At 38.7% G+C, this 24,675-nt stretch overlaps 1 protein-coding gene across 2 annotated transcripts in view; it reads left to right on the forward strand.

The window, feature by feature from the left end:
• pigg (phosphatidylinositol glycan anchor biosynthesis class G) overlaps positions 1-24,675 on the forward strand; it is a 112,088-nt gene that overhangs the window by 74,674 nt on the left and 12,739 nt on the right. For both annotated transcript variants that reach the window (XM_047802273.1, XM_027135519.2), the window contains exon 10: positions 11,739-11,930. In XM_047802273.1, the coding sequence (XP_047658229.1) occupies positions 11,739-11,930 (192 nt within the window). The remainder of the gene's footprint in view (positions 1-11,738; positions 11,931-24,675) is intronic.

Genomic DNA, 24,675 nt, shown 5'->3' on the forward strand with positions numbered 1-24,675 from the left:
GTGAGCAATTTGGTATTTCTAAATCTGCGATGTATCCTGTATCCTCCCATATGTGTTGTGTGTCATTATTGGCTCTTTTCCAAATACAGTGTTCAAAAAAAGTTAGAGAAAACTTAGTGATCGTAGTATAACACCAATTCGATTAAACTTCAGGAATATGGATCTGTCTGGTTTGGAAGCAGAAGTGATTGTGAATCAGTTTCACCTGCTTTGGTTCAAATTAAAGTAAGAACAAGTGCAATGGAGAGGCAACATCAAGAAGGGAATGGTTTTACAGATGATGGCTACAGACAATTGATCTCTCTTTATCCTTCCTGAAAGAATTGTCTCTAGTATTGTGTTTTGTTAGGTTCCTTGTCACTTCTTGGGACAGTAAGGGCTGTGAGGCAGTACCTGCAACTCAATCAGAAGGGTAACAACCCAGCAGCAATTTCAGTATCTTCTCCAAACAGGAGAAGCACTACCAGAGCCCTGCAAACTGACCTCTAGCAGGCTACCAGATGTCCAGAAACAGGCTCCATGAGGGTGTCATGAGGGCCCATCGTCCTCTTGTCAAACCTGTTCTCACACCCCAGTACTGAGCAGCTTGATTGGCACATGCTAGAGAACACCAGAATTTGAAAGTCTGCCTATGTTCTCTTCAAAAATGAGGGAAGTTTCACAACAAACATACGTGACAGTCGTGAAAAAGTCTTTAGATGCTGTGGGAATAGTAGGCTTTTGGCAACTTCATCCAGCATGACCAGTTTGGCAGTTGGTCAGTGATGGTCTGGGGTGAATATCTTTGAAGGGTTGCACATACCTCCATGTGCTATCCAACAGTACCCTCACTGCTGTTAGCTACTGGGATGTACATAACAATGCTTGGCCTCATGTAGCCAGAGAGTGAAGGCAGTTGAGTGAGTGATTACAATGAGAATTCAGTGTGTGATTTACAGTAAGTGTCCCTATAATTCTTTGAGCAGTGTTTATTAGGTTTCCTTGGACCTCAGTCCTCCTGCTTTTCCAACATGGCATCAAGGATACTTTTTCTGTTTTTCTGTCTCCAGATTTGATGCTGTTAAGCTGAACAATGTTATTTTTATTTATATAGGCACAAGTCAAAATAAATTAGATGCCTGCTATTCATAGATATTTGTCAGCATTAATAAATGCATAAAAGTTGTAGAATGAACTCACTTTGCACTTTTTATGGCTGATTGATATTTATTGAGTGTTTATTGTGTGTGTGTGTGTGTGTGTCTATAGTGGTAGTCATGTCAGGACCAGCAGCACATTAAGGCACAGGACGAAGGATTTGTGTGAGTGCTCATTGATTTGAACACACACACACACACACACACACACACACACACACACACACACACACACACACACGAACACACAAAAAGAAACATCTAATTTTCTTCTGCAAACATTAAACCCCACTTTTATGCCATTGGGTATGAGCAATTTTGACGTCTAGCGGAAGACTGAAAATAGTGCCGTTCAATACATGTAGGTCTCAAGTGCACTACCTTAGCGTATCTGAAAAGCCAGGGCTGAGCCCAGACTCTCTCTGCACTTAGTGATAAATAACCATGATTGCACTCATTATAAATCCAGACTTGTTAGGGCAGGATGATGGGCAGTCGCTTAGTCTCAGCGATGGGTAGCATGGGGTCAACAGAGTGAAGAGACGTGACATGTCGCTTTCTTTGCCGTGTCTGACTGCTTCCTCTCATTATTAAAAGAATGAATCAGAGCACTGGCCAAGTTACTAAGACCCCGGAGCCTCATGATTCATGCTGTGAAAAGATATTAATGCTCTTTAGAAGGGAGAAACAGAAGAGTGTATGTGTACACACACGTGTGTGTGTGTGTGTGTGTGTGTGTGTGTGTGTGTGTGTGTGTGTGTGTGTGTGTGTGTGTGTGTGTGTGTGTGTGTGTGTATGTGTGTGTGCGCACGAGCAAGTGTGCATGTATGTGTGAAGTGATATAAAGTATTGTGGTCTACAGTAAAGTGTGTGTGCATGGATGTCTGGGTGTGTCCATGTGCGTTCTAGAACGTGTGTATGTTTGTGTGCATGCATAGATGTTCAAGCATGCATGCATACGTGGGTTCTTGCAGGTGTGTGTGTGTGTGTGTTGATAACCATTTCAGCTCTATACTAAAGAGTAATTTGTAGTCTATACCATTTAAGTCAATAGAGACAAAGTTCAATATACTTTAGCAACAGAGCTAATCATTAGTTGAGACCAATGATATTTTTCAGTGATGTAGCTGAGGTTGAGGAACAGTCAGATTCAGAACTGACAGTGCTGTCATTTCTACACCATGTCCAAATTTAGGTTAAAATCAGAATACAGTATAACACTCGTGGCAGAACAGGGAACATGGAAAGAGAAACAGAGTCAGGGATCAGAGAATAGTGCTCATTTATTTGAATAAGTAGAAGTGCAGCAATCGAGGGGGGGGGGGAGTGGGGGCAGTGGTGAAACTCTTCTCTGCTGAGTGGCGGTGTCATGGGGGCTCAGCAGGTAGGGGAGTGTCATCTTCCCCAGTTGGGGGAGTCTGCTGACACACAGGAAAAAAAACAGCAGAACATTATTTGTCTTCCTGGCACTGAAAGCTTACTTCTCCTACTATTGAGCCAGACTTTTTCAACTTGACTTCTTCCAGAGGGTGAGGAGCTAGAGGCCGCAGCTGATTGGCTCCTCCGGATCTGGCACTCTTTTGGCCACCCCACCTTGCAGCCACACTCAGTGGTGCTGTCCAAGGTTCTGAATTGCCACAGTTTCTTCAGCACTACTGGTTCTAGGGAGCATAGAGCGATTTGCTTTCTGGCATGTGTGTGCCGCCTTCACAACAGTCAGAGCTTTACAAAAATCATGAATCGGTAGATCCCATATTTAACATACTCAGAAAGCAAAAGAATAAAATGCACTGCAAAAGTATGTTTTATAAAGTATCAACAAATGCAGGCTAACATACTGAGAATGTGAGAGAGGGAGTGGAGACAAGGTGTCTAATTGGTTAGCACGTTTGCCTTGCACCTCCAGGTTTGGTGAATTGATTCCCACCTCCACCTTGTGTATGTTGAGTTTTCACATCCTTCAAGGGTTTTCTATGGATGCTCTGGTTTTTCTCCCCTATTCCAAAGACATGAAATTCATGCTGAATGGCATCTTGTCCACACTGTGTGAAGGTGTATATGTGTGTGTGTGTGTGTGTGTGTGTGTGTGTGTGTGTGTGTGCGTGCAAAGGGATGGCACCACTAGTGTTCCCTGCATTGTACACCAAGTCCCCATGCATAGACTCCAGGCCCCTTGTGACCCTGTGTAAAGATAAGCAGTATGAATGGATAAATCACAGTTACTGCATATATAGTACACTACTGTACATTTTTTATCCAAGCTGTTGAAGTGGATTGCCAGGGTCTTCATCCTCAAAGTCTGCTGCGTATTCTGGTCCAATGCAGTTATTAGGCTAGAAGAGACAAGAGCATGTTGACGAAAAAACAGGGGGCTTAGTCTGCAGTTCTTTAGCACTTTAAATCTTTTTACAAAATGCAACTTTTTCAAATTTTTATTGTGTATTTATTTATTTATGGAAGTAAATAATAAATAGTTTAATAATGCCTATACCTTATTTTATGCTTTTCTGACTTCTATGAGGGGAAGCTAAAGCGGTGTGGCCAGATTCATATGCATATTACAGTATAGCAGTAAGCAGAACCAGAAACAGGTAACAAGTCAACTGTAGCTGCTTGTTATTTATTTATTTGTTTGTTTGTTTGTTTGTTTGTTTGATTGATTTTTCATTCTTACAAGGAATTAAAAAATACATTTTTTAAACCAGTTTTGCATTTATCCAGATAAGAATGTTTTCAAATAAGAATTGATTTTTAATGCTAGGTAAAGTATGAGCAGTGTGAAACCTTAAACGAGAAAACCCAGGATTCCCCTTACCCAGAGTTTACAATTTCCCCCGAGTTAACTACTTCAAGAGTGCGGAGAGGAATAAGCTCACCACTGGTGAATAAATCATCTCACATCATGTCGCATTTTGTCCTATTTATTGCACTTGTTCTCTGTAGAGTCTTCTGATTCACATAAGCCTTGGCTTCGTCATTTTAGTTTCCATCAATTACTCAGATGAGTCCAGGCAAGCCAGCCATCTGCACAAAGGCATATTGTTTATCACTTGCTGCCGAGTGCTAGGGAAATAAATGTGTGAGTGATACGGGGTTCTGTAAGTGCTAACAATCTTCTGTTTTTTTTCTGATTGTCTGCTTTTGGTCTCAAATCAGCTCTGCTACATCACTGCGTCTTCCCAGGTGCTTAGAGATTCTCTTTGACACAGCAAAAAAAAAAAAAAAACATATAAAAGTTCTACTATATGCTGCTTAAACATATTCATTCGGGCTGACTGAAGTTTTACTACACAGTTGAAAGAAAAATGCACTTACTGTGTCAGCTCCTGTTTCACTAGAACACGTTCAAAGCTCTCTGAATTTTTTTAATTATAGCCGCTATTATGTATGAGGAATCTTGATTAATTCCTTTACTTGTATTTGTAATAGAAGAGCTAAAATGACATTTATGTCAGAATTTCAAAGCAGTTACAACCAATTTCCTACTAAGAGAGCCTTAATTAATGTGAGCCCACTACATTCAATGAATTAAGAGAGCCTTAATTAATGTGAGCCCACTACATTCATTTAAACACTTTCATTTGTCCTGCTCTCAGGTTTGTATTTGCTCTCATTGATTATGGCTTAAAGAATTGATAATATTTTAGTAACTGACCAGGAAAGTTTTACAGAAAAGGTACTGCTTTCTTTAAAAGTTATGTTCTCTCTATTAAGAGCTTTAAAGAAGGCAGCCTACTGGCTTTAACAGCACTTTATCTGGAGGTTTTGGAAAATGATTTTCATACATAATGACACGTAAAGCAGGAAGATAATGAAATGTAATGGCAGAAAATCCAAATATTGTTCAGAAAAGTCATTTAATTCATTTTCTCATTGATGAAATAAGTGTCATTTTTGAGTATTTAAGTCTTACTTGGGTCCTCTTTGTGCCAGTATCATTGTTTGAAAAGGTTGATTAGATGACGGCCATCCCGTTGTGTGCTGATAGTTAAAAAAAAATAATAAAAAAAAATACCAGAGTCCATTCCAGCTGAGCAAATATTTGCAGACAAAACTAAACTAGATATCACAAAACCCAGGAACTGTAAACATTGCATATCTGTCTGGACTCCCAAAATTGCAAGGGAAATTATGTTAACAAACATGAGTGGAATTTTAATCTACACTCCCAATTGGCTTGAAGTGGTTGTCACTGTTGTGTGTAGCTCATATTTAGAGTTTGAATCCCAACAATGCCATAGCCACCTGTGCCTGAGTGTCTAGCTGTGCTCTTCCACCAAACAGCACGGCACGGCCTTGCGACAAATCCAGTCCTTGGGATGTGCACAACGTGAGTGAGCTTCTTGTTAAAGTGGGTGGAGTTATGCAATACGAACCATTAGGAGCTTACTACACGGACCAGACACCTGGCTCTGCCGTATGTCACACTTACAGATGGATCTTCCGAGCCAGAAATAGCATAACAAATTTGTTTTAATGGCATCACACGGCCCAAACACAGCCAAGCGTTTAAATAATTTAATATTAAGTGCCGATATGTCTTAACTATAACAGTAAAACAAAAAAGCTATGAAATAGCAGAAGTGTAATAAGATCTAACATTTCTTGCTGAGGTTCCACAATATTTAATGTAGCTGTAAACATATAGGTTATTCATTTATAAGTTCATATATATAAGTTCAGTTGAGATATATAAACAGAATCGGACTTCAGCGTGTACTTTTATAGGACAATCGTTTGTGTTGTTATATCAGCCCACATGCCAAACCCCATTGTTGATTATTGTCTATAAGCTTACATCCTTTGTTTTATTTCTCAGTAAGTCCTTCTCTGCGTAACCTCCTTACAGTACATCCGAGACATGGTCAGTAATTTGCTGCGTAATGATGAGCAGCTCTGTGCATGCAGATAAAGGTCACATCGGAGGTTGGAGAGCAGTGAGTCATCCACTCCGCCGGTGTTTTGCTTGTTTCGTCTGCGAGACACTGAGGACTAAATGTTAAGCAAGATTGGACTCAGACACCTCACACTTGACACAGGAAGAAGTGCACATTGGACTGCCAACTATTGTTCCTTTTACAGATGGCTTGTCAGGTTACTTCTTGCTTGCAACATGAATGCTAACAATACTATTAGTGTGTGCAGTTGTTTTTCCTCAGAGTTTGACTGAGTGTTGAGTAGAATTCTAACCCAATGTCTCTGCTCAAAACAGTAGAAGGAGGCAGAAGGTTGGGAGGATCACAGCAAGGTCCTGTTGTGTGTATGGTCTTACATGCACTTTGTTCGTGACCTGGTCCGTGACCTGTATTTATGTTTACTGCTTCAAATATTTGGGTCTGGATTGAAAAAAAAGGACCTTGAAAACAACAGGAAATAAACTAAAAATTATTATTATTATTATTATTATTATTATTATTATTATTATTTTGAGGCTACTATAAACCAACACTGTTTCGAGGTGTGCACACAGTACAGCAAAGATAAGCCAACAAACCGTGTTGTACATCAGCGTCCAATTATAATTACCATCAACATTATTTGTGAAGTGTTACATTTTACACTGTGTACTAGTCCTGTTTAATGGATTTTTTTTAGTCAACACTTTCACCTTTTTTCCTTCAGATGAAAACCACAAATGATATTTTCTCTCTTGGTGGTATCTCTAGACTACTAATACTATATGATTGTGAAATTATTCATTATAAATGAGAGTTTATGGAGCAATAGAAACACTCAGATAGATTTTATTTCACATTGACAGCGAACTCAAAGAATATCCATTTACTACAACAGATAGTGAGAGCATATATCAAGTATAGAGCGCCTTTCACATTGCTGCCATTGCTTCACGCAGATATAGTTGTGTCCAAAGTCCAGCTGTAACAGTTTCTCGACCTTAGCTACATCGCTCAAATTCAAAACTGTATTATTTTTTCTACTTTGTTAGTTTGTGCCTGTCCACTATAGTTTCTAACAAGTTTACTTTAGTTAACTTGAATAAACCAGTGTTGCTTTGACCATTCAGTTACAAAGCATTGTCATGGTAATAAGCATGGTTTTGTTTCTCCTGAGAGCTTCATACCCAACCACATGAAAGTAAAATCCTTGTGTGCTTGTGGGACTTTTTTGTTGTTGCTTCGAGCAGGATATTAGTCTTTTTGCACACATCTAGTCTCAACCAAATGCCCTGTGAGACATTCTTACGAGCTTCAAAACCAACAAACAAAAAGCACACTTTGTATTTGCATCTGTGTTTGTATATGTTTAACACATTATCTGTTCATTCAAAATAACAGTTATATCCATATCACAAACACACACTTTTAAAAATACCCTCCACCTTCTCACTTCAATGCACTTTTCTGAGTCTCGATGCCTCACACATGATTATGGTAGATGAGAAAAGAACACAGCCAGAATGTTAAAAAGGCCCATTCTCTCTCTCTCTCTCTCTCTCTCTCTCTCTCTCTCTCTCTCTCTCTCTCTCTCTCTCTCTCTCTCTCTCTCTCTCTCTCTCTCTCACGTACACACACAAACTGAGTCATACTGTATATATGCAAAAGCTCTGCATGCAACTATGATTTCAAACACATTAAATGCCCCTAGTTAGCTCATACATTTCTTAAAGCAGCCCTCTGGCCTACAAGATAATCATTAATACATGTCTTGTAAACATGGCTGCTCGCCTCTTACAGCACAGACACCAGCGATCGCTGGAGACTTCTCTGTTTGGAGAAGCAGAAAATCCGCCACTGATGATGAATCTTGACGTTTGAGGTAAACTAGTAAGGCAGCTGCAACTCATTAGACTCATTGAAGGTACAGAATCCTGAAATTATTGAGCCACATCATTAAAGTAAAAAATCAGTTTTTAAAGCAGGTTACATTTAGTACAGCTTGATGATAAACCGATGGTACCACCCTGAGCTACTGTCTGTGTGTAGTTGTCGCTGTGCCCTTGTGGGTTGCTTACCAGCTCTCCAGGTTCCTCCCTCATTCCCGAAATATAATGGTGTGTGTATTGGATAAACATTAGATATATACATAAATAATTGTGTGCCAATATGCCAGACTATTAATTTTTGAGTTCATACGGGGGAGGAAAGGAATATATGATCAGTCAGATTTATATATAAAAGAAATATTATGTCCGTCTGGTAAGGTTTTGTTTAGAACTCAGTACATGGCTTGTTTGTCATCCATTACTTACCTAAAAAAAATCCAATCATCACTCAAAGGAAATTGTTCCTTGTGTTAGGTCTCAGCTGGGAAAAAATGTACTTCAATGTCATATCGACATCCAAAAATTCACAGGAACACTTCAAACTTACTTTTCTTGGAATTTTTTGGCACTTGTAAATAAATTTGTTTGCCATACTAGACATTTCTGTAATAATATTATAAAAGAGTATCTATATTACTATGTGATATTACTATTAATATCACATAGTATTATAGTGTTAATATTACACCGTATTAATAATATTAGTTTTATATTATTACATTTTGAATTTGAATTTATTAAAATAAATTAGTTTTGATTACATTTCAATTCAATTGAATTAATTTACTTTTTTTTTTTTGTTCAATATTTTCCCCTCTCTGGAGAGGGAAGAAAGGTTAATTAATTTATTTATTTATTTATTAATTTATTTATTTGGTTAGTTAGTTAATTGTATTTGTTCTTAAACAAATTCACTAAAAGACTATGCGACACTATTATGTATATTTCATCAGACAGAAAAAGTCAGTAAAAAAAAAAGTCTGTGATTATAAACAACAATAGTACAGTATTTTCCACACCATAAGGCGCACCGGATTATAAGGCACAGTCTCAATTACGGGTCTATTTCTGTACTTAACCCATACATAAGGCGCACCGTATTATAAGGCGCATGTTAAAACATACGGTCTACAAAAAAAAGGTAACAGAAACAAAACAGTGAGTTTACTCTAGAGTAGAACTTTATTCTACTATTTAACAACACACACACATTATTTTTAAATCAATCTTCTCCCACAAATCCATCAAAGTCCTCATCTTCTGTGTCTGAATTGAACAACTGAGCAATTTCGCCATCAAACATGCCGGGTTCCCTCTCATCATTGTCGGAGTCAGTCTCATTGGCAGGTGGCTGTTCAGCAATGATGGCGGCTTTCGCGAAAGCTCGGATAACAGTTAAAGCAGATACCTTAGCCCAGGCATCCACAATCCATTCACATATGGTGGCGTAACTCGCCCTGCGCTGCCTCCCAGTCTTAGTAAAGGTGTGTTCGCCGTCTGTGATCCATCGCTCCCATGCCGCTCGCAACTTCACTTTGAATGCCCTGTTTACACATATGTCCAGCGGTTGGAGCGGTTGTGCCTCTTAAGCATGTCTTCACTGGTGCCATTTTCGGGGGTCTTTAGACAAACAAATGTTGTTTTGCAACATACCGGTAGTATACCTACCGGAGGCGTGGTGGAGGTAAGAGTATGTACTGTATGTATTAAGTAATGTTCTCTAATTGGTTCATCGATGCCAGCGTACATAGTGTACGTATTACGCCCCTGTGTCAGTGGGAAATGGTCGGACAGTCAATCAGTCGAAGCGCTTACCAAAGTCGCACAACAACATTTTTACAGATTTTAGGAACTCAGTGCACACATAAGGCGCACCGGATTATTAGGTGCACGGTCGATTTTTGAGTAAATTTAAGGCTCTTTGGTGCGCCTTATAGTGTGGAAAATACGGTATGCCTTTAGAAAACATTTTAAAGGGCAATGATGTGAATGAAGTAAGTACGAGTTTTTGAAGCGATTTTGAGGTAATAGAGTTTTTTTCTGTCTGTTAGAAGGAGTACAAGCTTTGCACCCCACTGTAGGAGGGGTCAGGTATGTAGGCTGGTATAGTGAGATTAATTAGTCTGAGCAAATACTTTAAATGGTCGCAAACATAAAGAACATTTATTTTGAGCTTCCCGTCATCTATTGCTGGAGATTATAACCAAAGATTTGTGCCAGAGAGCACGTCGAATGCATTCTGATACTTAACTCACTACCAAACATATCCGATATGTCCAATATTTTTTCCGCAACAGCGAAATCAGTCCAGAAATCATAAAACCTGGCTTAACTTCCAGTTCTGTTGATACCAAAAGAATGAAAAACTTTTTTTCTGCCATCTGTTATATAAGGGATCTGGACAGAATCGCAGTGTTCTTAGTGTTCTTTATTTGGTGGATATCCTGTGTTACTGCTTTCAACTCTCTTCCAGCAAATTCACATCCTTTCCTGTAGCACTTGACAATTATTTATTGACAAATATGTTATTTTTCTTGCTTCTGTTGTGCTTCTTCTTTTGACATTATTCAAGCTTTTTTTTTTTAAACTGTAAATGATCTTTACAAGTTTATATCAAGGCAAAACTTCTCAGTTTTCATTCTTGGCATTGTAAACATAGACATAGTCATGAAATCAGTACAAAATTTTGAATTCTGCTTAATGACAACATTAATTACATAATGTGTCCAATAGATTAAATGATGTTTATATGCTGGAATGCTCTTGTAAACATAATGGCCGGTTTAAAGAATTTGATGTCAGTATATCTGGTTGTAATGATGCTGATACAGCATGTTAGATGTGTTTCATGGAAGATAATAAGACACTATGTGAATTTGGTTTACTTACATGTGCTCTAGTAGGTTAGTGGAAGGTCAAAGAGGGTTTAATTTAATTTTTTTTTTTTTGGATCAGAACAAGTTCTATATTTCAATAAACTTTAAATGATAAGAACACTTATAAAATGAGATAATAAAGTTGCTACCAGGCAGCAAATTAAATAAAAAATAGGGGAAAAAATAACCCCAGAGACTTGTAAATATAAATTACATCAGCCAGCTTTTATTAGATTTATTACACTCTTTTATGTGCCATGGACATCCAGTCAGGCACCAGCTTTATTACTGAATCCATAGTGTCTGGCTTAAAAAGACTCAAAAAAACATAATTGTTATACTGAAGGAGCTTCTCCCATTTTATGAGAATAATGTCTAGTGCTTCTCATGGTCAATAAGTGTGCGTGTGCGTTTGTGTGTTAGGTGGCTTATGTGGGTTACTCTGTGTTTATGTGTGTGTATGTTGGGGGCTTATGAGCGTTGCTGTGCGTGTGCGTGTGTGTGTTTGTGTATGTTGGGTGGCTTATGTGGGTTACTCTGTGTTTATGTGTGTGTATGTTGGGGGCTTATGAGCGTTGCTGTGCGTGTGTGTGTGTGTTTGTGTATGTTGGGTGGCTTATGTGGGTTGCAGTGTGTGTGTGTGTTTGTTGGGGAGCTTATGAGGGTTGCTGTGTGTGCGTGTGTATGTGTGTGTGTGTGCGTGTGTATGTGTGTGCGTGTGTATGTGTGTGTGTACGCGTGCGGATGTATGTGCGTTTGCATGCGTGTGCTATTTGATATTTGAAAATTATCATTACATAATTACTAAATACATTTTACCATTGAAATATAATTGCCTGTGTGTGTGTATATGTGTGTGTGTGTGTGTGTGTGTGTGTGTGTGTGTGTGTGTGTGTGTGTGTGTGTGTGTGTGTGTGTGTGTGTGTGTGTGTGTTTCCACAGTGGAGATCATAAGGTTTTCCTGTCATTGCTGTCTATCCTCTCTCTGCTGCTAATTTTCCTGTTGGTCCAACGGCACTGTTCACTGGTGTCTAAGATCGCCCTGGCACTCGGCCTGCTGGGAGTTTACAGCTACCGTGCTGCCGTTGGCAGCGTCTTGTTCCCGTGGCAACACTCAGCCCAAGCCATGTCCAAGTAAGTCGAAATACACTTAAATATTTCATTAATGTTGTCTGACAGTGAAGATGACCTGCTGAGAAAACGGCCATATTTTAAGACTTTCGTTGGTTGTATTGGTTAAAATACAAGAGTTTTACAATATATCTAAATTACTAAATGGTACAATTCATGCTATGAGATTTAAGATGCTTTTGTAATCTATGACAATGCAATTTAATTGTTGAAGAACATTTTATAACATAATTCATTTTCTAGCTTATAGTGCCCACTCGACACAGATTCAGATGTGGTGCAAGGCTGTGTCTCAAGTCACATAACTTGTATGCATACACAATAATGACATGACAATAACAGTACTATAAATGCTGTGCTGCGGCTATAACTCCACTACCACTGTTACTCATAGTTACTGAATACTTTATGAAAGAGCAAAACTTTTCAAAAATCGTTTCCATTTTGCTAGCCTTGCTCATTGTGTGAAATCAAAAACACAGCGCAAGCTTCCAGAGTTTTATCTTTTATCTGGCTGGCTAACACATAAGCTCTGGTTGAAGACAAAATACTTGCTCTGCTTGGTCTCTTTTGGTGTGTACTTCTTGTTACACGAGCTGTGTGGGTTTGTGTGTGTATTTGTGTGTGTGTATTTGTGTGTATTATGTTCGCTATCCTGTCAAAAAAGCAGAGAACAAGAGGAGAAAAAGAATCAGATCATAGAAAAATATCCAAACAGAGGGTGAGCAGATGCCTGAAATACCAATTTAAGTACAAAAAAAAAAACAAACCAAGCAACAATGTTTGTGTCTAGCCAGCCATAATAGCTAAACGTCTAACGTACATACACATTTTTAGAAGTATAACGTTGGACTCTGTCACTCATTCCTAATTTCCTGAACTATCATTCATGTGTAACAAATTCAGTCCTTGTATCTCTGATTAAGGTCCTATTACCTCTGATGTCCTTTTCTGACATTACATAAATTATACTATCAATTAATAATGTCACATTAACACTGATCAGCCATAACATTTAAACACCTGCCTAATTTTAAGTAGGTCCCCCTTGTGACACCAAGATAGTTGTGAAGATGAGCTGTGGCATATGACACCAAGATGTTAGCAGCAGATGTTAGCTCCATGGATCAGACTTGTTTGTCCAGCACATCCCAGAGATTCTTGATCAGATTAAGATCTGGTGAAACTTCTTGTCAGGTTACTGTTTGTCAAGGTGCGTTATCCTGCTGAAAGTGGACACTGCCATTAGGGAATACTGTTACTAGGAAAGGTGTGTACTTAGTCTGCAGCAATGTTTACGGTAGGTGGTACATGTCAAAGTAACATCCACATGGATGCCAAGAAGCAATGTTTGCTATCATGACATTGCCAGACCATCTGCCTCCACTTGATTGCCTTCCTTCTATAATGCATCCTGGTGCCGTCTCTTCCCCAGGTAACAAACGAACAAACACACACACACACACACACACACACACACACACACACACACACACACACACACACACACACACACACACACACACACACACACCCCACACACAGTGAACATGATGTTCAAGAAAACATGATTCTTCAGACCAGACCTCTCCATGATCCAGTTCTGCACAGGGGTCAGCATTGGCACATTGACTGATCTGTGGCAACAGCCCCAAACACAGTAAGCTCTGCTTCACACCTTTCTTTCAAAGCCTGCATTAACCTTTACAATAACATTAGCTCTTCTGTAGCAGCAGACCAGACATGCTAGTCTTTGTTCTACAGTACACACACATCATTTATCCTTGGGTGCTTCGCACACATCATTTATCCATGATCCTGTTTTCAGCTCCCTGGTTGTCCGTTCTTGAACCACTTTTAATAGGTAATAACTTCGGCATTCCAAGAACAACCCACAAAACCTGCTAGTTTTGAAGATACTCTTACCCAGTCATCTGGTTATCACACTTTGGATCTCCAAATTCTTACACTGGTCTATATGCTTCCAAAACAGCAGCTTTAAGAACTGACTGTTCAGTCGCTGCCTAAAATATATCCCACTCCTTAACAGGTGCCATTGTAATGGAGGTAACCAATATTATTCATTTCTGCTGGTTTTAATGCTGTGGCTGATTCTTGTAGGTGTTTAATATTTAAGCGCTTTACATTGTTTTGTTTTGTTTTCTCTTTATTCAATTTATTTTTAACCCAAAGCATAAATTTCGGCATGACATATTGTGCTTACCCGAAACGCTCAGGCCGTGGAGCTGGATTTAATACTCCTCTTTGCTTAAGGCAAAACTGCACAAGAGAAAAAAAATCAAGGTCAAATTAAGTTTAAAGTCAGAATCATGTGGAAATGAGACACAGCGAGTCTTGGTTTTTGGAAACTGGTTTTTTTTCTTAGATCTGAACAAAGATGTGCATTAACTCCTCACGTAACACTTAATGACCACGTGAGCTCAAAATTTGTTTTTCCTAAGAGGAATAAAAAGTATTGGAAATAATCAGAGCCTGTTATTACTGTTATAAACGGATTTGCTGTGTTGCACTAAAAACACAGGAAGATTGTGTGGCATGCAAACTCCCAAATACCCAAAGACACATCGCACATCCTCACAGACACATACACACACACCTTGTGATGCCATGAGAAAGCAGTCCTTCTCACCTTCTGCCCTTGACATTTTTTCTCACTTAATTAAGAGTTTGAACTTTCGCCCTTTTAACCAGGTGACCGACTGCATTTTCTTTGCCTCTCCGTACTGTATGTATACTCAGGGACAGAGAATAGTGGCTTCATGTCCTTTGAATAATTCACAGTGCTACTCTGTGCTACCACAGCCACTCACATACTCATTAGTCATTACACGCTGGTGTTTATATAGCCCTTGCAACCTCTGGATTTCTATTAAGTTGACTATTTTGTCCTGTAACGTCCTTTTGTGTGTTTAGCTGATGGAAGAACTTTTGCTTGCCCGTCCTCTATTTTGCTCTCTTTTATCACCCATAGAATCACAATCCCTTTTTTGTCCATAGTATAATGTTTGAACATGATTGTTTGTTCTCTGACATTAAGAACTTTAATTGGACATGGTTTCTAATAGTTTCTGGGTTTCTTTTGTGGTTACCAGAAGCTGCTGGTAGTATCTGCTGATCACTGATTAAAGAGTCAAGAAACTTTTATTGTCATTTAAACTATTTATAGCTGACGCAGTACATAAAGGAATGAGACGCAGTTTCTCCGAGGCGATAATTTGCTTAATTAAAAAATAAATCCCAAAGTTATGTTTTAATTTTTACATTTCTGGCAGTTGCCCATACATTGATACACTTACTGTACATTTACTTTTTTTATACAACTGAGCAGTTCAAGGGTAAGGGCCCTGCAGTGGCAGCTTGGCAGTCCTGGGATTTGAAATCACAACCTTCAAATCTGAAGTTCAGTGTCAAACACCAAGCTACCACTATCCCATACTAGTTTATCCAATACTAGTGTTTTTATTCCTCATCTACCAGAGTAATATACATCATATTTATACATTAGATTTCAAGTTGTCCTTCCTTCCGTGTGAGATTTCTTGTTAGCACCAAATCTCAAGAGCGAGCGGTTAAATGTTTGTAGGATTTACATGAGAGCATCACTGTAATCGGCAGCTGAACCGATTAGATTGTGAATTGATCCAATCAGGGTCAAAGTCACAGCAAGGTCAGAGGTTTGAAATATTTCTTCAATAGCTTCCTTCATGTTTGTCATACAAAGATGCTACTTTCATGATCATGATTATGTTCAGGAATTCAAGACTCAATTTTTTTTTTTTTTTTTTTTTTTGGGCTAGATTTTTGCCATCAATCCATCCATGTGTCTGAGCGTGTGTTCATCTGTTCTTGCGTCTGTCCGGGATTCAAGATTATTGTTAGTACAATATCTCAAGACAGAGAGGTTGATTAAATAGATTCTAAACGGCTTTTCGGTGATCTTATTTGTATATGACAGAAAAAATATTAACCCAATAGGTGGTATTTATTTCATTCAAAATGGATTCTCCATGTAAACAAGAAATCTTAATGGAATAGTCGCTTTAATATGCATAGAAACGGATCCTGTTCAGGATGAATCTCATTACTCGTACACCGAATTGCTGCATGTTAATTTAGTCACTGCTTCTATGTTCACTGAATCACATAGTAGAAAATTCTGCAGTTTTTTTTCCCCTCCATTGCAACGATGTCATGAAGGAATTAGTTTTGGTGATGGTTCCTCAACAAGTTCTGACAATTCTGTTGCAGAATCATCGTTGCTTGTTTTGCACCCTACTGTTATGTCAGCAGTTTTCTTTTTTTTTTTTGCCCCAAAGATCTCAAATTTATTTCTTATTACTTTTGAACTGCAATTACAGCAAGAAGTAGAACAAATTGAAGCAGCCGAAGCTTTTGCACTATTGTTCAGACTGTGGACTTGCCTCGATATCTTTATTAAACCTTTTAAAATGAACACAATATTTAGAGCACTGTTTCAAGGACTTCCTCCGGGTACTCCGGTTTCCTCCCCCGGTCCAAAGACATGCATGGTAGGTTGATTGGCATCTCTGGAAAATTGTCCGTACTGTGTGAGTGTGTGAGTGAATGAGAGTGTGTGTGTGTGCCCTGCCATGGGTTGGCACTCCGTCCAGGGTGTATCCTGCCTTGATGCCCGATGACACCTGTGACCCGAGAAGTTTGGATAAGCGGTAGAAAATGAATGAATGAATGAATGTTTCAAGGACTTTTGCACTCTTCATATGTTTTCACAGAGCACTTTAGTAGGAACACTACAATAATGCTGGATAGGGCCTCACTTTGCTCTCAAAAACAACCTCAGTGCTTCATGCCCTGGATTTTACAAAATGTTGGAAACATTCCTTTGAGATTCTGGTCCATATATTTCAGGTGCACTTTCATCAGGTCCCAATAACCATGCCACTCTCAAAATCTCTAAGATCACATTCTCCCCCCTCTGATGGTTGTTGTGATTTGGTTGCATATCCTTTTCTAGCAATAACTGCACCAAGCCAGTGACTTACTGACATCCCCAACCTGATGCATTTTTTCTTGTTTTTTTCATTGTTTATTTCTCACTTCAGTCTCGTCTTCAGGAGGTAAAATGATGCTCAGTTGGGTTCAGGTCTGAGTTGGTCAGGATAAAACCTTCCACTTTTTTCCCCCCATGAAGACTTTTGATGAGTCAGCAGTTTGTTTTGGATGCATGAAGTTCCTCCAAATGAGACTGGACGCATCTTTCTGAAAAGCAAACTCTGGCTTTTGGAATAAACTCTGTGAGTTTATGCCAACTACATTTGAGTGTACTTGCATGACCATCGTATATACTTTAGCACACAGTTAAATCAACTCTTTTGAGGAGTTAAAACTAAACTCTTGTGCAGTCAAAATTTTACTATGTGGTATTATTTAAATAACAACACTTTCATAATTTTAAAAGATCTAAAACATTTATGCCATTTGGTAAACACCTTCATCCAAAGTGACTTACATTTATCTCATTTATACAGTTGACCATTTGATGTCTATGTCTGTTATTTTGAACATCTGCAAATAAGCATTTTAGGAATTCTCAAGAGTCCCCACCAAAATAAAAAAAAAACCCTCTCAAACATTTTGCAGCCAGGGACCTGTTTTATTTAAAATTGTTTACACCGACAACCAAACACAGATTTATTATAATGAATATTAATTATATAACTAAATGCTAGATTCATTATTAAATGTGTACAGTATGTTAGCATGTTACGTCTAAGTTGACATTATGTACAGTACCTAAACCCATACATTCATTCATTCATTCATTCATTCATTCATTCATTCATTTTCTACCACTTATCCAAACTTCTTGGGTCACGCGGAGTCTGTGCCTATCTAAGGCGTCATCAGGAATCGAGACAGGATACACCCTGGACGGAGTGCCAACCCATCGCAGGGCACACACACACACTCTCTCATTCACTCACGCAATCACACACTACGGACAATTATCCAGAGATGCCAATCAATTTACCATGCATGTCTTTGGACCGGGGGAGGAAACCGGAGTACCCGGAGGAAACCCCCGAGGCACGGGGAGAACATGCAAACTTCACACACACAAGGCGGAGGCGGGAATCAAACCCCCAACCCTGGAGGTGTGAGACGAACGTGCTAACCACTAAGCCACCATGCCCCCGTACCCATAACTTTTATAGACTATTAATAAACCCATTCATTTATCACTTAACATAGTACTGGATACTCATAATGAAGCATTTCTGATGATGATATAAGAATAATGTCTGGTAGCCAATAATAAAAATGTCACCAGTTAGGATGCCTTCTTACTAATATCTATAAGAACTCAAAAATATCTATGATCACTTTGCATTGTTTTCTCACTCCTGCAATACAATGCCGTGCTTCTTGAACTGGCTTTGTGAACCACACACACACACACACACTCTCTGTCGACAGGAATTGTTATGAATTCCATCACCAACTGCCGAAATAATCTTATTAAACTTTCCCAAATATTGAGAAGAACCGAGGGCAAGTTAAAAAGAAGTTAGGTAAGATTCATTGTACCTCATAAAAACACACACACACACACACACACACAAACACAGAGGCGTTCTCCTCTATAAAGCTCTCTTGCTTGGGAGTGTGAGTGATTCCTACAGTATATCCAATACTATAGAACATATTGTCATTTTTCATCTTCATGCTCTGCTCTAAAGTCTGTTTAACTTAGAGGGAACTGAGGGCTGTTTTTATCCCCTTGCAGAATCTACATTTCCTAGATAAATGTGTCAGTCACTACACAGAGTGTTGCACAGTGCTAGAAATATTTTTCCCAGCTTTTCGCAGTTGCACAGCAAATGAATCCTGTAAATGCATAGCAAATGCATAGCATGTCTGAGCAGGAATGAGTAGGTGGTGGTTGTATTATTTTACAATCTCGCATATGTCTCTTACAGTCTGGATGGTGTCTCTTGCCACACTGATGCTTCACTGAAAAGGCACAGATTATTATTATTATCATTTTCATTTGTATGACGAATTAGGGAGAAGATTTTGATCACTAGAGTTGTACTTTTTAATTAGAGGTTTCTAATTGTATAGAAAGATCATCAAGGGAAATAACTGGACCTTATGTGGGCTTCTCAAACCCATCCCAGTAATGCTTTTGTATATTGTAGCATTAAGAATTCCCCTTTACTGTAAGTAAGAGGCCCAAACATGTTCTACAGTGACAGTGTCCCTGTGCACAATGAAGGTCCACGAAAACATGGTTTGCAAAGTTTGGAGTGATCTCAACACCACAGAACACCTTTGGAGTGAACTGGGACTCTAACTTCCTCACAGTCTCTCATGCCTCTCAGTAATGCTCCGGAAAGTTGCTTTAAACTCCAAGAAACCTTCCCATCTTTATTTTAAGAGCAAATCTATAATAGGATGTTCAATAAACATCGGTGTGATAAGTCAGTTATATTCGTTCTACCATGTGAAATAAATTGCATCATCATTCTTTCTAACATATTAATAGGCCACTTAACAGTGTAGGATCCAGGAATAGAAAATTCTGTCATTTATCTTCATTAAAAACTTTGTTAAATTGTACAGAAAAATTTCTTCTGCTTGCATTAATTACACTTCATCGCCACATTTGTTTGTCTGGTCGTCCCTTATTTAGAAAACTCTGCTGTCTTCAGAGATCACATTGCCAAAACGTGTATTAACACAAAGAGGGATGTTTGATCTGCTATATCTGCACACAAATGCTTATATTCTTAATATGAAATTTCTCCACAAACATGAAATAAGATAACCTTAAGTTCATACAGTACACTATTAACTGACAATAAAAATATGTCACTAAAACGATTCTTCAAACGTCTCCTACACAACTTTATCCAGCTCATACCTTACGCCTGGTCTTCATTCAAAATGAACTCTTCAGATATAACGTGTTTCACAGCAGATGCCTTTTGAAGTGCAAAATCAAATCAAAAAAGGGAACAGGGATGTAAACCGACATTTTAATTTGGACCAAAGCAGTGGTATCCAAACATCTGAGCACAATAATTAAAAAGTCCCTGGCACACCTGCACTAAGAGGATATCATGAGGAGGGGGCGCTTTTATTTTTATCATGATTAATCTGCAAAGCATTTGTTCTTTTGATGCCACACGTATGAGTGTGTACGTGTGCAGATTTCTCGTAAAGATTTATAAAACTATAAGAATTCTAGATCGCATCAGGAAATAAGGCATGCAGGGAATAGTCAGCATATTGTGTTTTGTTTTTAGCAAATATTCAGAATATTGTGTTTCTTTTTTAGTTGTTGAGATCAGGTTTGGTCAGCCATTGTCATTTGATGATTTGGCACATTTTGTGCTCTTTATTAAAAAAACATACACACAGACTCACTCACACACACACACACACACACACACACACACACACACACACATACACACACTTTACTGCACCACCATTCTTCATATCACTTGACTGAAGCCTTGTGCTACAGTACAAACCTATTTATTTGTTTCTTTTCTTTTCATTTCTTTTTTAATTTTATATCTTTATTTATCTTTAATTAAAGACTATCAAAACTCTCAGCAATATCTATATATAGTTCAGACTTTAATAATGCTGTGAATACATGTAAATGTTTTCTCGGTAAATCATTTCAGATGTTATACTCCTGAAATCTATGAATCATTTAATTAAATTTTCTTTTCAGCTCTAATACAAATATTCGACTCTAATATTCTCTGCCGGTTTCAGAGATGTTTTCAAGTGAAACCTGCCATGTTTGTTCTGGAGTGTATTTTTCGTGAGCAGAATTAGTAAACGTTTCACACTGACGTGTTTATCAGGCACTCATTCGGTACCACTGAATTCAGCTACAGTATACCGGCACCTGGCTCTGTTTTATTGTAAATACACTTTTATGCTGACTGTTGTATATGTATGACTTCAATATGAAGGAAATTCATCCCTGTAGTTCTGCAATACATTTTTAGAATGTGACATTTTGATATCTGACTCAATACCTGGCAACCCACCTCTCTCGCACACATCACTGACACCTTGCCATTATCATTATTTTAGCAGGTTTTGCACACCTACTGCAGACAGAAATACACAAGGCTGCGTGGCAGACAGCACTCGAGAGCCATCAGTCTGAATTAATCAGTGGAAAAGCGCGCTAATGAACGACATAGTGACAATTGTGACGATAAAGAAAAACAGACAGCTTCAAAGATTAAAGCTCTGCAAGAGTATGACAGATTTTATGATGTTTTCTTGATGTTGTAAAGGCTATTTCTGATGGGTGTATTTGCAAAATGCGCTTTGTTGTCATGGTGGTCAGTGGTCACACACCATGTCCACGCCAATATCCGTGTAAAAAATACACAGCTGTTCTTTTCTTAAATAAGATGCAGGGTGCAGACACATCTTGCTGTACTGGGATCTGCAAGCAAAGGCTTACATATTCAACAACAGTTCTGCATGCCTGGGAGAAAAATGAATCCACACACACTTCTTAATCTTCCATTCAGTCACCGATCACTGCAGAAAGGAAACAAGCCTCCAAACAACCAGTTCTTAAAGCCACATGCTATTATAATGCTGATAATGCTGACAACTGCTGTCAGATTTTTCTCCTTAAAAACCATGCTGCAGCTAGTACTTTGAAAGAATGGAAATGTTTTACACCAATGGTGCAGTGCACTTTTCAAGGAAGTCAGTCCTCACAGGCAGGATGCTTCTTGTAGCTACAGATTTTCTCCAGTGTGTTTGCTTTGAGCTCTTCTTCTACATTCTGTCGGTAATGAGCGGGGATGTTTGGCATGCTGCCACTGCAATCTCGTGGCCTCTCTAAATGGCACAGTGGCATTTCTCTGCTCTCGGATCCCGCAGGCTACGCCCTCTCGCTACTTAGAGAGCACAGGCCAGACATGGTGAGGAAACATTTGAATTGATCCACTTGAAGAGCATAGCCTGGGCAAAACTGGGCATATATTGAACATAATCTCTAAACTCAGTAGCTTACTTTGGCAGTTTAAGTTATAAAAATCTAGATGTCAGTCTAGATGTTAATTAGGAAAGCTTAGCATATTTTATTCTGATATTGTTGCAGGAAACTTTTGTAGACTAACGGAATAGCATTAAAAAGAATATAGATTAAAAATGTAATAGTAGCCGAGTGTATTGGAAATATATTTTGGTTTTGAAATTCATGAATGTTGCATTATTTGTAAATTTCCCTGCACTTTCTAGTATAGCATGCATTTCGCGTTAAATAATACTCTAATAAATATCGTCACAAATCAGCTTTACTGAAATCTGGATGTCGATTATGATTCCTTATGAGCAAACCAGAGGTCTATAAGCTCTGTATGACAACATGAGGAAGAAACCTTGAGAGAAACTTTAAAAGGGAATCTCTTCTGGCTGGCACCAGATAGAGGGAATATAAAACATGAAATATAAAACATTACTAAGAGTGTTGAAAGGATCACAGTCTTTATGATTACATCAGCTGTTCTTAGATACTAGAAGAAGGGGTATCTCGAGCAAGCTTTAAGGTAGGGCAAGTGCCGAAGCTCTAATCAGAAGATGTCTTGGGAAGAATCAGGCAGGTGTTTGGGCAGAAAGATCCAGAAAAAATTGTGTCAGGATCAAGACCAGGAATCACATATATTCTCGTCCAGGTGACCCAGCTAGGTTTGACTAGACCACGAGTTGTGTTCAAGTGGCATTGTGCTGCAGCTCCCTATAGACTTACTCTTTTCATTTAAAGCAATGTTGAAGCTTTTTCTGCTGCTGCATTGGTATTCCGGATGTCTTTCTTGCTCTTGTCTCCTGTGATGCCCAGTATGCTGTAGATCTTGGATAGGAACCACCCCCACAAACATCTCCAGCCAACATCAGTGTGCATACATTTTGGCTTCCAGTGTTTTCTGTGACAGTTGCAGATCATAGCTTGATGTCTTACACTCATGGGCTTTCTCCAGGTGTTCCTCCTATGGCACCATCAAATCTAGTTGGTTGACATTTTCAATACTATGTCAGGTCACAGAGTTGTGTGACTGATTTGCTGGGGACACCTTCTCCATGTCAGTCAAAATGTGTTCCTGTCACACAATTGTATCGTAGTGTGCAGCAGGTCTTAATAATAATGAAGAAGAAGCAGGCCTTTTATTTTGCACAAGGAGCTAAAGTGTTAACAAACAAATATCTACTTTGTATGGAAAGTGCTCTCTCTATCAAAGATCATATGCATCAAGACTCCTTTCTGTTCTTGCACCTAGGTGGTAGGGTTACATCTTCCTGGAGTACTTAAACTTGCATTTTAAAACTTTAAGAAAAAAAAAAATGTCTGTGTACTTTTCTTGCTATATTACTTCCCAATAGGGAGATGGTTTCTGTCGTACAGTGTAACAGTATCGTTGAGACTTCAAAAGGGCATCTGACAAATGCTATAAATGTAAATAAGATTCCGACACTATACAGAAAGCAGGAAGTGTACGGGTAAAAAAATTCGGAGTGTTTATGGATGTTGTTATGATCTATGCTATTCGGCCAAAAGTATGTTGATACCTGAGCATCACACCATCATCATCACACCTGTTTGTGCTTGTTAATCATACCATTCCAACAGTGTTCTCTCCTTTACTAAAATGTCAACATCTAACCGTGAAATATGTCTATCGGGATTTGTTACAGTAGTTCAACCCAAAAATCATTAGCGAGTGCAGCCACTGAAGAGGGCTGGGGTGTTGTCAGAGTTCCAGCTCATCCAGAAGGTTTTCACTAAGGTTGAGGTCAGTGCTCTGTGCAGGCAAGTCAAGTTCTCCAACCTTGGCAAACCATGTCTTCTAGATTTGTGCACAGGGGCATTGTCATTTATAGATATCCTATACAACTGTGTCTTTCATACTGCAGTTTGGACAAGAGTTTGGAGAAGTCCAACATATAGTTGTGATAGTCAGGTATTAATATTCAGTATTACACTAGGATGGGATCTGTCCAGCATATGTTTGAACTGACACAATTAGAAAGTATACTGTAGCTGGGGTCACAGCCAGCTAAAGTTTGAACTGATCTACTTGAACAAGCAACAGTTGCCTGTTGCCAAAGCGTCATAGTCCTTTGCGCTCTTTTTTTTTTCTAATTGAGCTTTTTTCATGTTGTTTTGTTTGTTTCTTTCCCTGTCTCTGTGGGAGTAAGTTGCACAGAGAGCAGATTAATAAAACATGACGGAACATCTGCTTTCCTCCCTGTGCTTGAGAGCTCAAGCTTTCTTAGCGACTCTCTTTTCCCCATACTAAAGCAAGATGCACACTAATCAGACACGCTGCTAGTCCCAATGCAGGGTCTCTTTGTGTCCTCAGTGTGTCTGGCACATCAGGATTTTATCTTCCTCCTCTTCTGTGTATATTAGTCTTATTCATTTGCAGAGACGTATTTAATAGCTGCTTTATGTCTTGCATATAAGGCAAGGTGGTGTGGACTAATGTGCTATTGGTGGTTCAATGTGTCCATATTTTATTGTACAGTATTGAATGAGAAATGTCAATCTTTCTATCAAGAGTTTCAGAGAATTTGTAGGCTTTTCTCTAGCATGTGATAATTCTGATTCTTTGTCTCTTTGTCTCATGTGGGTGTGCAGTGACAGTTACAGTTATTACTTTAACATTTTTTGAATTTTATTATAAACGAGAGAACA

This window comes from Tachysurus fulvidraco, chromosome 17, assembly GCF_022655615.1.
Source record: "Tachysurus fulvidraco isolate hzauxx_2018 chromosome 17, HZAU_PFXX_2.0, whole genome shotgun sequence".
In the NCBI taxonomy this organism is placed as follows: Eukaryota; Metazoa; Chordata; class Actinopteri; order Siluriformes; family Bagridae; genus Tachysurus; species Tachysurus fulvidraco.